This window comes from Aquarana catesbeiana, linkage group LG04, assembly GCF_042186555.1.
Source record: "Aquarana catesbeiana isolate 2022-GZ linkage group LG04, ASM4218655v1, whole genome shotgun sequence".
Taxonomy (NCBI): domain Eukaryota; kingdom Metazoa; phylum Chordata; class Amphibia; order Anura; family Ranidae; genus Aquarana; species Aquarana catesbeiana.
Window position 1 is genome coordinate 194,829,222 of NC_133327.1, and position 12,485 is coordinate 194,841,706.

Consider the following 12,485-nt stretch of genomic DNA (forward strand, 5'->3'; position numbering starts at 1 on the left):
TGATGTCATAAGCCTAGGCTAATGACCAGACAAGAAACAGAAAGTGGGCAGTATAAGGCATTTACTGGCAGAAAAAAATGTTTTGCTATCCAAAGTAAAAACAAGGGCAGAAGATTTAATAGATGGCAGGATGAAAAAATGACTAAAGGTCCGCTTTAATTAGCTCCGCTTTTACATTTGCCACATTCAGTGGGACATAATGCAGAAGTGGCACATTTTAGAACTACCTGAATTTGGTGCATAAGTCAACAAAAATATAAAAAATAATAGAACATATTATTGTATAAAACAATCTAGCAAGGGTGCCTGACAAAAAAGATTTTTTTATACAATAATATTTTCTATTATTATTTATATTTGTTTCTTTTCACAGATATTTAATGCATTTGCCCCTGAAGAGTGGAATAAATCCACAAAACACGTAGGGATGATTTGATGCATCTCATCTTCATTAGATGGTTCAACCAGTTTTATATATACAGATTTTATCTTTATACTCTGTCCCTGAGGTGGTCCGTGTCATCTAGGATGGCTGTTACATATTTATCCTACAATGTATTATCTTGATGCCGCGGTCATATATTTATTATACAATGTATCAATTTGTTGTTGCTGCCAGTATTACATTCAATGTTTGTTACATGTTGTCAATATGGACACAAATCTATGAATTATTTTTTTTAACATGCCATGTAATCATAACTAAAGCAATAAACATTGTTTTTTTTTTTTTACACTGACTGCTTTTCTGTTGCCGCACATACCTCATATAAAGTCCCATTCATTTCTACCAAATCTTTACCACTTGCCGACCAACCACTTTCATTATACTGCAGCAGGTCGGCTCGTTACCACAAATCGCTGTAGGTGTATGTTGGCTCTTTTAAGAGCTATAGCAGGCGTGCGCCCCCTGCACGGCGGGGGAGCCGATTCGCGTGGCCAGCGGCCGCGATGTCCGCCGGGCACTTGCGATCGCTCCACAGAGAGCCAGAATGGGGATCAATGTAAGCAAACAGATCCCCATTCTGACAGGGGAGTAGAGAGTGATCGTCTGTTCCTAGTGATCAGGAACAGCGATCACTCTCCTCCTCCAGTCAGTACACTCCCCCCACAGTTAGAAAGGCCAGTGTCATTTATATAGTAATCATTGCATTTTTATAGCTCTGATCGCTGTATGAATGTGAATGGTCCCAAAAAAAGTGTCAAAAGTGTCTGATCTTTCCACCACAATGTTGCAGTCCCGCTAAAGATCGCTGATCACCGCCATTACTAGTAAAAAAAATTATAATAAAAATGCCATAAATATATCCCCTATTTTGTAGATGCTATAAATTTTGCGCAAACCAATCAATATATGCTTATTGCAATTTTTTTTTTTACCAAAAATATGTAGTACAATAACATATTGGCCTAAACTGATGAAGAAATTCGTTTTTTTTTTTTGGGGGGGGGGGGGATATTTATTATAGCAAAAAGTTAAAAATAGTTTTTTTTCTTCAAAATTGCAGGTCTTTTTTTGTTTATAGCGCAAAAAATAAAAACAGAAGAGGTGATCAAATATCCACCAAAATAAAGCGCTATTTGTGGAAAAAAAGGACGTCAATTTTGTTTGGGTACAACGTCGCACATCTGTGCAATTGCCAGTTAAAGCAACGCAGTGCCGTATTGCAAAAAATGGCCTGGTCATTATGGGGAAAATGTTTCTGGTCCATAAGTGGTTAATCGTTCTGTGTGTCTAGGTCTTCTCACACCTCACCTGCTGATTCTTATTGAGAAGTGCTGCTGGGCACATTCTCCGATGTCATGTCTGGGAAAGTTATTTAAACTTGCTCAGTGCTATTGCGAATCACCTGAGCAAAGATCTCCCTTAGATTCCGCTTCAAGTCACCTGTTCTGTGACCTCCTGTGTCAGTGTCTGATACCAGTTTGTGACCTCCGCAGAAAATTACTGTAAAAATGTGTGTAATAAAAAAATAACTTTAAAGTGGAATTTTTTCACCTCCATTCCAATGATGCAGTTCCGACTGCTGACATCTTCGGCCAGTTTTCTTCTGGGTTTCAATCTTTGGCCATTTTAATTAGCTGGGTTGAGATGGTGTCACTCTCTTGCGCAGTAGCTCATTTAGCTTGGCAAAAGCCGCAATTGTACACTAAGCTGTACTTGCAGGAGTTGGGGGGGGGGGGGGGGTGTTAGGGGTGGCAGAGGATAGAAGATTTAAACTAAGAGAGCAGCCAAAAGCACAAGGGGCATTTTTCATTCCCGTTTGCTTTTTTTTTTAAATTTTACTAAACTTAGGCTTTATGCCCCGTACACACGGTCGGATTTTCCGATGGAAAATGTGTGATAGGACCTTGTTGTCGGAAATTCCAATCGTGTGTACACAAATCCGACGGACAAAGTGCCACGCATGCTCAGAATAAATAAAGAGATGAAAGCTATTGGCCACTGCCCCGTTTATAGTCCCGATGTACGTGTTTTACGTCACCGCGTTTAGAGCGATCGGATTTTCCGACAACTTTGTGTGACCGTGTGTATGCAAGACAAGTTTGAGCCAACATCCGTTGGAAAAAATCCTAGGATTTTGTTGTCGGAATGTCCGAACAAAGTCCGACCGTGTGTACGGGGCATTAGAAATAAACTTTAGGTTAACCCTGCAACTCAAAAATATGTTAGCTGAAAATACACTATACTTTGCTTTGATATTGAATATATTGTATTTTCACTATACTCTCTAGGTTATTTGATCAATTATATTTTTTTCACTTTTAACAGGTAAAATATTTTTTTTTCACTTTAGTGCAAAACAATTCTGCAAAACAGAATTGCAACTAACAAATTTTCACCTAACCATCTTTTTTTCCAATGATCTGATGGAAAGGCTGTAATTATACGCTGTGTGTGTTGGCTGCCACCTTTATGTTACAGGGATTATGTAGTTTTAAGGTTTAAGACTGTATATGTTCTGTATGATTGCATATCTGCTATATCATTACCGGCTATAACCTGTAAATTGCAGACACATATTTGAAGCTACATAAACATGAAACTCATACATTCACAAAGAGATTTACAATGACCCTATTTACAACCCAAAAGATCATGGCTGTCACCTTAAAAACAGACTCATGGAAGAAGGTAAAGTAGTAGGTGATCTGTGGAATCTTTGAACATTAACATAGGTGAGAGAGACAGCAGAGATACACTATATTACCAAAAGTATTGGGACACCTGCCTTTACGCCAGAATGAACTTTAATGGCATTCCAGTTTTAGTCCGTAGGGTTCAACATTGAGTTGGCCCACCCTTTGCAGCTATAACAGCTTCAACTCTTCTGGGAAGGCCGTCCACAAGGTTTGGGAATGTGTCTATGGGAATGTTTGACCATTCTTCCAGAAGCGCATTTGTGAGGTCAGGCACTGATGTGGATAAGAAGGCCTGGCTCACAGTCTGTACTCTAATTCATCCCAAAGGTGTTCTATGAGGTTGAGGTCAGGACTCTGTGCAGGCCAGTCAAGTTCCTCCACCCCAAACTCACTCATCCATGTCTTTATGGACCTTGCTTTGTGCTCTGGTCCAAATCATTTGGTGGAGGGGTATTATGGTGTGGGGTTGTTTTTCAGAGGTTGGGCTTGGCCCCTTAGTTTCAGTGAAGGGAACTCTTAAGGTGTCAGCATACCAAGACATTTTGGACAATTTCATTCTCGCAACTTTGTGGGAACAGTTTGGGGATGGCCCCTTCCTGTTCCAACATGACTGTGTACCAGTGAACAAAGCAAGGTCAATAAAGATATGGATGAGTGTGTTTGGGGGGGGACATGACTGGCCTCCACAGAGTCCTGACCTCAACCTGATAGAACACCTTTGGGATGAATTAGAGCAGAGACTGCGAGCCAGGCCTTCTCATCCAACATCAGTGCCTGACCTCACAAATGCACCTCTTGATGAATGGTCAAACATTCCCATAGACACACTCCTAAACCTTGTGGACAGTCTTACCAGAAGAGCTGAAGCTGTTATAGCTGCAAAGGGTGGGCCAACTCAATATTGAACCCTATGGACTAAGATGCCATTAAAATTCATGTGCGTGTAAAGGCAGTCGTCCCAATACTTTTGGTGATACAGTGTATTTGATGGGCTTGATGGGTTCCTAAGGGTCCTCAGGTACTCCAGAAGTTATATTGGGTCGGTTGTAATATAACAATTTATGTTCTATATCTTTTTAATCGTTTGTATGATTTTTTTTTTTTTTTTTTTTTTTTATAAAATACACATTCATTACTGGGTGCATCCATAATAATCAGTTTAAAAAGAATGTTGGCTTTCAAGAAAAGAGGAAAAAAAAAAAGCCAAGCACTACCTTCATACTCGTTGGTGGCTTGTGTAAACAGACTAATTAGACAGTCCTGTCACTATATGGAGGTATAGGGGCTCCCTCTATTCTCAGTCATTCAGATCTATTGTTAGGTCTATTTGTTAGTACTGAATATAAATCATATATAGACAACACTCTACACTCCCAGTGTATGAAATGAAAAGAGGTTTCAAATAATATTAAATTGAGGTTACTTACATTTTTTGAGAAGAGGTGTCAAAATGGGAACTCTAATAGGAATGTGTTCAATTTCTATTGCATGTTCCTTCACACTAATGACTTTACCACGGAGCTTCACATTTTTCTTTATGAAATTATCTGGGATGGCCTTAGCGTTTGTAAACTTGGTTACCTGTTAGTATTGAAAATGACAGGAAAGAAGTATGTAATTAAATTGGTTGTGGGAAAATGTTAGGACAAGATAACAAATTATTAGTGGTGCACCAAAATGAAAATTCCAGTTGCAAAACTGAAATTTCAGGATGCACTTGGTTGAAAACTCTTTTTAAAATGTAAATAATGTGGCTGGCATTTTTGCATTGGAGTCATTGGGATGCAATTTTGCATTCAAGTCAATAGGGGGCGTTTTTTGCATTGAAGTCAATTGGACACGATGTTGCATTGAAGTCAATTGGACGCAATTTTGCATTGCAGTCAACAGGGGGCGTTTTTGCATTGAAGTCAATGGGGCGCGATTTTGCATTGAAGTCAATGGAAAACAATTTTGCATTGAAGTCAATGGGATGCAGCATGCCATTATCAACACTTTTTTTTTTTTTTTTTTTATCGTCAAAATGCTGATAACCCTATTTTCAGCAGCCGATATACCGATGCATTCCTACAAATGTTAATACAATGGCATGAAATGTTAAATATATTGGCTATTTACTATCCATATTAAGGTGCTTTGGTTGTAATTTTCCCCCTAACTGGACACTGTTTACTGTAAGTATGGCAAATCAGGCCCTTTAAAATCTTCTGGAAAATTGAGTATAATGATAAACCTATTTGCACGCATATGCTATAATTGTTCCAGAATGAGCCAGAATTTTTTTCTCAGTTGCCAAACATCATGTCAGATCCGGCCATACACGTGCATGGGGGTGAGGAATGGGGGGGAGAGGGTGTGCGGCTAAGTGTTGGCTATACTAGAGGGATCTATTTAAAAAAAAATATCTGGACAAATTTCAAGCTTTTGCCCATCCAGTGGCCATCCTTACTAAGGAAAATACCAGTTTATGGCCACTAGATGGAGCTGGCGAACATATGAAATTATCATATTTTATAAAAAACTGCCTCTATTCATTACAGTTGAACAAATGCTTGTGACATTTGTCCAGTGAATTTTTTTATAAGTAGATCTTTGGTGTTTGACATGCATGTCCAAGTAAAAAAAAAAATAATAAATTGATGCCGAACAAGACAAGTTCCTAAACTGCCTGGATGGAGGAAAGGAACCTCCACCACCAGTTATTGTAGTCAAGCAGCTGCAGCATCCAGTCACTGCATCTGATTGGATGGAGACACCGTCAATGTCCTTTCACATGGGTGGTCTGGCCGACAGACTCCATTTTGCTCAGCGGGGGATCGATCCACTGATCTCCGCTGAGCAGGCAGATGACAGGTCTCCGCTTACTGTGCTGAGATAGACCTATCAGAGCCCCGCTTTCCTCTATAGGAAGATCAGATGAAAACGGGCCGCCTGTCCGTTTTCATCCGATTCCCTCGACCGATGGAAAATAGGGTTCCATCCCTCTGGATATCATGGACAGGATTGGATCGTATAGCAGCGGACATCAGCTGACATATCACCGCTGACATCTGTCGCTCCATAGAGGTGAATAAAGCGTCCGATCAGGTCCCCCTGATAAACTGACAGGCGGACCTGATCAGAAAGCCCGTGTCAAAGGGGCCTTTGGCTGATAATCTTCCACCCTGTTGATTTTTCAATGAAAGTTTGTCAAGCCAGGTGGTGACAGGGTAATCCATGGCTCGAACCTTGTCTAATGTAACCAGTCTGAACATCTCTTGAATGCTTCCAATTAGCAGAACTCACTGTTACCACACAGAAAGTTTCTAACTTGTCTGAAGATCTTTTTTTGCACCTGAGAAGCAGGTAGTATATGAATTAGTAGAGAACAAATTCAAGTCTGGCAAACTATAATTGTTAGTGAGACTGCAAAATTAAGGCTGGGTTCACACATATGCAGAAGCGGTGTCAGTGCGGTAGTCTGGTGTGGTTCTGTTCACCGGTTCTGGTGCAAATTTGTACCTAAAATTGCACCTGAACCGGACTCAAAAACACACAGGGCCCTTTGTAAAACCGCATTGCGGCCGCCTCGCACATGTGTGAACTGGCTCCATTAAAATCCGGTCACATTCACATGTTATGCGAATTGGATGTAGTTAAAAACACATCCAATTTTCATATATGTGAAGTGAACCTTACACCTATATATAAAACATACCGGGCTGTATCCAGTTGTAACAGACACTTACCAGTTTTATGCTCTTTGCACACAAAATGACTCCAGCAACTGCCAAACCCGTACTAATATTCTGTTAAAAGAAAACGTATAGATACATGCTTACAGTTGTGTACTTGGCCTATTTAAAGGCTCTTTTCAGCATATATAGTAGACAATAAAATACATTTTGTTTCATAAATCAAGTCAGCAACTACAACCCCTGGCAAAAATTATGGAATCACCAGTCCCTGAGGATGTTCCTTCAGTTGTTTATTGTTGTAGAAAAAAAAGAAGATCGCAGACATGGCCAAAAACTAAAGGCATTTCAAATGGTAACTTTCTGGTTTTAAGAAACACTAAAAGAAATATAGAAAAATAATTGTGGTGGCCAGTAACAGTTAGATTTATAGAACAAGCACAGGGAATAAATTATGGAATCACTCAATTCTGAGGACAAAATTATGGAATCATGAAAAACAAACAAAATAACACTCCAACACATCACTAGTACTTTGTTGTACCACCTCTGGCTTTTATAACTGCTTGCAGTCTCTGAGGCATTGACTTCATGAGTGATAAACAGTACTCTTCATCAATCTGGCTCCAGCCTTCTCTGATTGCTGTTGCCAAATCATCTTTGCAGGTTGGAGCCTTGTCATGGACCATTTTCTTTAACTTCCACCACAGATTTTCAATTGGATTGAGATCCGGACTGTTTGCAGGCCATGACATTGACCTTATGTGTCTTTCTTCAAGGAATTTTTTCACAGTTTTTGCTCTATGGCAAGATGCATTATCTTGATAAATGATTTCATCATCCCCAAACATCCTTTCAATAGATGGGATAAGAAAAGTGTCCAAAATTTCAATGTAAACCTGTGCATTTATTGAAGATTTAATGACAGCCATCTCCCCAGTGCCTTTACCTGACATGCAGCCCCATATCATAATTGACTGTGGAAATTTGCATGTTTTCTTCAGACAGTCGTCTGCATAAATCTCATTGGAACGGCACCAAACAAAAGTTCCAGCATCATCACCTTGCCCAATGCAGATTCGAGATTCATCACTGAATATGACTTTCATCCAATTATCCACAGTCCACGATTAAAAAATCTAAATGAGTGCGCTTACAGCCTGTATACAAAGACTAGTGACATTAATCGAATAAAAAAAAAGATTAATTGAACGTGCATGAATAAAAGTGCAATAAAATAAATGACATGAGAAGAGTGTGCACTTGTGTGCAAAAACACACATATCCACTGATTCAACAGGTGGTTAATGAACCAAACCTAGCCCTGCCAGGAATCAGGACATAACGAAAAGGTTTTGTTCAGAACAGCAACAAAAAGGTGGACGATTTGGATAACGCCGGGTTGGAGGAGTTGGACGCCACCAATTCACGGTCCCCGCAGAGGGAAAAATCTGCTTGCTTGTCAGACCTTGCTCATAGGGAGGTCCACCATTCAGGGTAAGGGTCCACCTTCAGCATTTCTTTGGATTTATTTCAACAGAGAGTCACATCTTTATACTCCTCTCTTCTCCCTTCACCTATACGGGGTACGGCGGGATGGAATGTGGATGTGTTTCCCTACTTTTATGAAGTTGATACACACTCATGGAACTTTTTTGCTCTTCAATTTATGGACTAAAATCACTACTTTTACGTATTTTCACCACTGATGAATTTCACTCTGTTTAATGATAGTTTGAAGTGATCACTCATTCAGTATATGTTATATTTGAATTGTGGCTATGTGTGTTTTTGCACACAAGTGCACACTCTTCTCATGTCATTTATTTTATTGCACTTTTATTCATGCACGTTCAATTAATCCATTTTTTATTCGATTAATGTCACTAGTCTTTGTATACAGACTGTAAGCGCACTTATTTCGATTTTTTAGTTTACTTTACACAGATATTGGTGTTTTTTTGTGCAGCTATAGTTTTGTGTTCTTTTTTTTACGTTTAAGTTTTCTAGCGCGGTTTTTTCCCATTTTTACACAGTCCACGATTGCCTTTCCTTAGCCCATTGTGACCTTGTTTTTTGTGTTTAGGTGTTAGAGATGGCTTTCTTTTAGCTTTTCTGTATGTAAATCCCATTTCCTTTAGGCGGTTTCTTACAGTTCGGTCACAGATGTTGACTCCAGTTTCCTCCCATTTGTTCTTCATTTGTTTTGTTGTACATTTTCTGTTTTCAAGGCATATTGCTTTAAGTTTTCTGTCTTGACGCTTTGATGTCTTCCTTGGTCTACCAGTATGCTTGCCTTTAACCACCTTCCCATGTTGTTTGTATTTGGTCCATGTTTTAGACACAGCCGACTGTGAACAACCAACATCTTGTGCAACACTGCGTGATGATTTATCCTCTTTACCTACATACTAATACACAGATTTAATCTGATGCAGGTGTTAGTGTTTGTAATGAAAATTTACAGGGTGATTCTATAATTTTTTCCTCAGAATTGAGTGATTCCATAATTTATTCCCTGTGCTTGTTCTATAAATCTAATGCCCCGTACACACGGTCGGATTTTCCGACGGAAAATGTGTGATAGGACCTTGTTGTCGGAAATTCCGACCGTGTGTAGGCTCCATCACACATTTTCCATCGGATTTTCCGACACAAAGTTTGAGAGCAGGATATAAAATGTTCCGACAACAAAATCCGTTGTCGGAAATTCCGATCGTGTGTACACAAATCCGACGGACAAAGTGCCACGCATGCTCAGAACAAATAAAGAGATGAAAGCTACTGCCCCGTTTATAGTCCCAACGTAGGTGTTTTACGTCACCGCATTCAGAACGATCGGATTTTCCGACAACTTTGTGTGACCGTGTGTATGCTAGACAAGTTTGAGCCAACATCTGTCGGAAAAAATCCTAGGATTTTGTTGTCAGAATGTCCGAACAAAGTCTGACCGTGTGTACGGGGCATAACTGTTACTGGCCACCACAATTATTTTTCTTGATTTCTTTTAGTGTTTCTTAAAGCCAGAAAGTTGCCTTTTGAAATGCCTTTTGTTTTTGGCCATGTCTGTGATCTGCTTTTTTTCTACAACTAGGGTTGTCCCGATACCAATACTAGTATCGGTATCGGCACCGATACCGAGCATTTGCCCAAGTACTTGTACTCGGGCAAATGCTCCCGATGCTTCCGCCGATACTATGACAGTCAGCGGTGATCAGCGCGTGGGGGAGTTACAAGCTTCTCCCCCAGCGGCTTTAGTGACATACAGCGGTGATCTGTGCTTGTAACTCCCCCACACGCGATCACCGCTGACTGTCACCTCATCCATGCCCCCTCCGTTCCTCTGTCCCCCTATGCTGTTCCCCTCTGTTGCTCTGTCCCCCTCCATTCCGGCGTTCCGCTGTCACCCTCCGTTTTTCTCTCCTCCTCTGTTACACTGTCCTCCTCCTCTGTCCCCCTCTGTTGTTCTGTCCCCCTCCGCTGTCACCCTCCGTTGTTCTGTCCTCCTCCGTTACACTGTCCTCCTCCTCTGTCCCCCTCTCCGCTGTGTGAATGGACAGAGTCAGCTGACTCTGTCTATTCACATAACTGAAACATTGTAATCTCCTGTGATTACGATGTGTCAGTTTATGAATGGAGAGGAGCCGCTGTCTTCTCTCCATTCATTCTCAGTGCAGCTGAGGCTGCAGAGAAAGGGACTGGGGAATCTCTATCCTCGGTCTCTTTCTCTGTCTCAAAGGGGAGATATCAGAGGTCTGTTAAGACCCCTGATATCTCACCAAAGCCCCCCAACAGGGCTGATAAAAAAAAACAAAAAAAAAAAAAACACACACATATTGCAATAAAGAATAAAAAAAAAAAATGATTGTAAAAAAATAATGAATGTAAATAAAAAAAAAAAAACACACAGAAACACAGAAACCGTTCACCCCCTACCCCCCCCCCCAAAAAAAAAAAACACTGTCACGTGACATTAAAAAAAAGTATCGTAATCGGTATCGGCGAGTACTTGAAAAAAAGTATCGGTACTTGTACTCGGTCCTAAAAAAGTGGTATCGGGACAACCCTATCTACAACAATAAACAACTGAAGGAACATTCTCAGGGACTGGTGATTCCATCATTTTTGCTAGGGGTTGTATATTTATAAGAAAAAACTTGTGAGTCTCCAGGGACTTTTAGGTATGAACATAGAAAATATTTGAGTCTTAGTATACACTGTAATAACAAAAGACAGGTATGACAGTCAGTCAATTAAAAGTCTAACCTGTTGAGCAATGTCAGCCCCGTCTTCTTTTATTTCTTAGATATCCCCCCAAACCTGAATCATTTCTAATTCTTAAACTAGAAAATAGGATTATTTGTACTCAGTAGGTTTTTTTTTTCTCTTTATGAATGGAGTATTATGCCGTGTACACACAGTCGGAATTTCCGACAACAAAAGTTCGATGTGAGCTTGTTGTTGGAAATTCTGACCGTATGTAGGCTCCATCGGACATTTGTTGTCAGAATTTCCGACAACAAAAAATTGAGAGCTGGTTCTCAAATTTTCCGACAACAAAATCTGTTGTCAGAAATTCCGATCGTGTGTACACAATTCCGACACACAAAATGCCACGCATGCTCGGAATCAAGCAGAAAAGCTGCATTGGCTATTGAACTTCATTTTTCTCGGCTCGTCGTAGTTGTTGTATGTCACCGCATTCTTGGCGATTGGAATTTCCGACAACATTTGTGTGACCGTGTGTATGTAAGACAAGTTTGAGCCAACATCTGTCAGAAATAAATGCAGGATTTTGTTGTTGGAATGTCCGATCGTGTGTACGTGGCACAACTGTCACCTTTAGGAGGCTACATAGTGGCAAAACCCCTGAACAGGTTGTATGGGCTCATAGCTCCCAACTGTCCTTGATTTGGAGGGACTGTCCCTCATTCGGAACAGAGTGCCTCGTTCCTGCTCATTTGTCCCTTATTTTGGTCTGATCTATGTAGTTGTATATAAAATGCACTATTTATCTATCAAAAAGTGTTTCATCTAGTTTCTAAATTGCTGCATTCGTAAATTCCAAAAGCCAATATAAGGGAATAGCAGTGGTAAAAAAAAAAAAAAAAAAAAGTACTTGTGGGTTTAACCACTTCAGCCCCGGAAGGATTTACCGCCTTCCTGACCAGAGCACTTTTTACAATTTGGCACTGCGTCGCTTTATCTCGCTTTATCTGCGTCGCACTAATTGCGCGGTCATGCAATGCTGTACCCAAACGAAATTTGTGTCCTTTTCTTCCCACAAATAGAGCTTTCTTTTGATGTTATTTGATCACCTCTGCGGTTTTTATTTTTTGGGCTATAAACGGAAAAAGACCGAAAATTTTGAAAAAAAATGATATTTTCTACTTTTTGTTATAAAAAAAATCCAATAAACTCAATTTTAGTCATACATTTAGGCCAAAATGTATTCGGCCACATGTCTTTGGTAAAAAAAATGTCAATAAGCGTATATTTATTGGTTTGCGCAAAAGTTATAGCGTCTACAAACTAGGGTACATTTTCTGTAATTTACACAGCTTTTAGTTTATGACTGCCTATGTCATTTCTTGAGGTGCTAAAATGGCAGGGCAGTACAACCCCCCCCCCCCCCCCAAATGACCCAATTTTGGAAAGTAGACACCC

General features: G+C 40.1%; 1 protein-coding gene across 1 annotated transcript in view; it reads right to left on the reverse strand.

Annotated features, from left to right (window-relative positions):
- The window catches only part of LG04H3orf33 (linkage group 04 C3orf33 homolog), a 48,759-nt gene that overhangs the window by 22,005 nt on the left and 14,269 nt on the right, over window positions 1-12,485 (reverse strand). The window contains exons 2-3 of the mRNA XM_073626070.1: window positions 6,873-6,932; window positions 4,572-4,725 (exon numbers count right to left, since the gene is read on the reverse strand). Of these exons, the coding sequence (XP_073482171.1) occupies window positions 4,572-4,725; window positions 6,873-6,932 (214 nt within the window). The remainder of the gene's footprint in view (window positions 1-4,571; window positions 4,726-6,872; window positions 6,933-12,485) is intronic.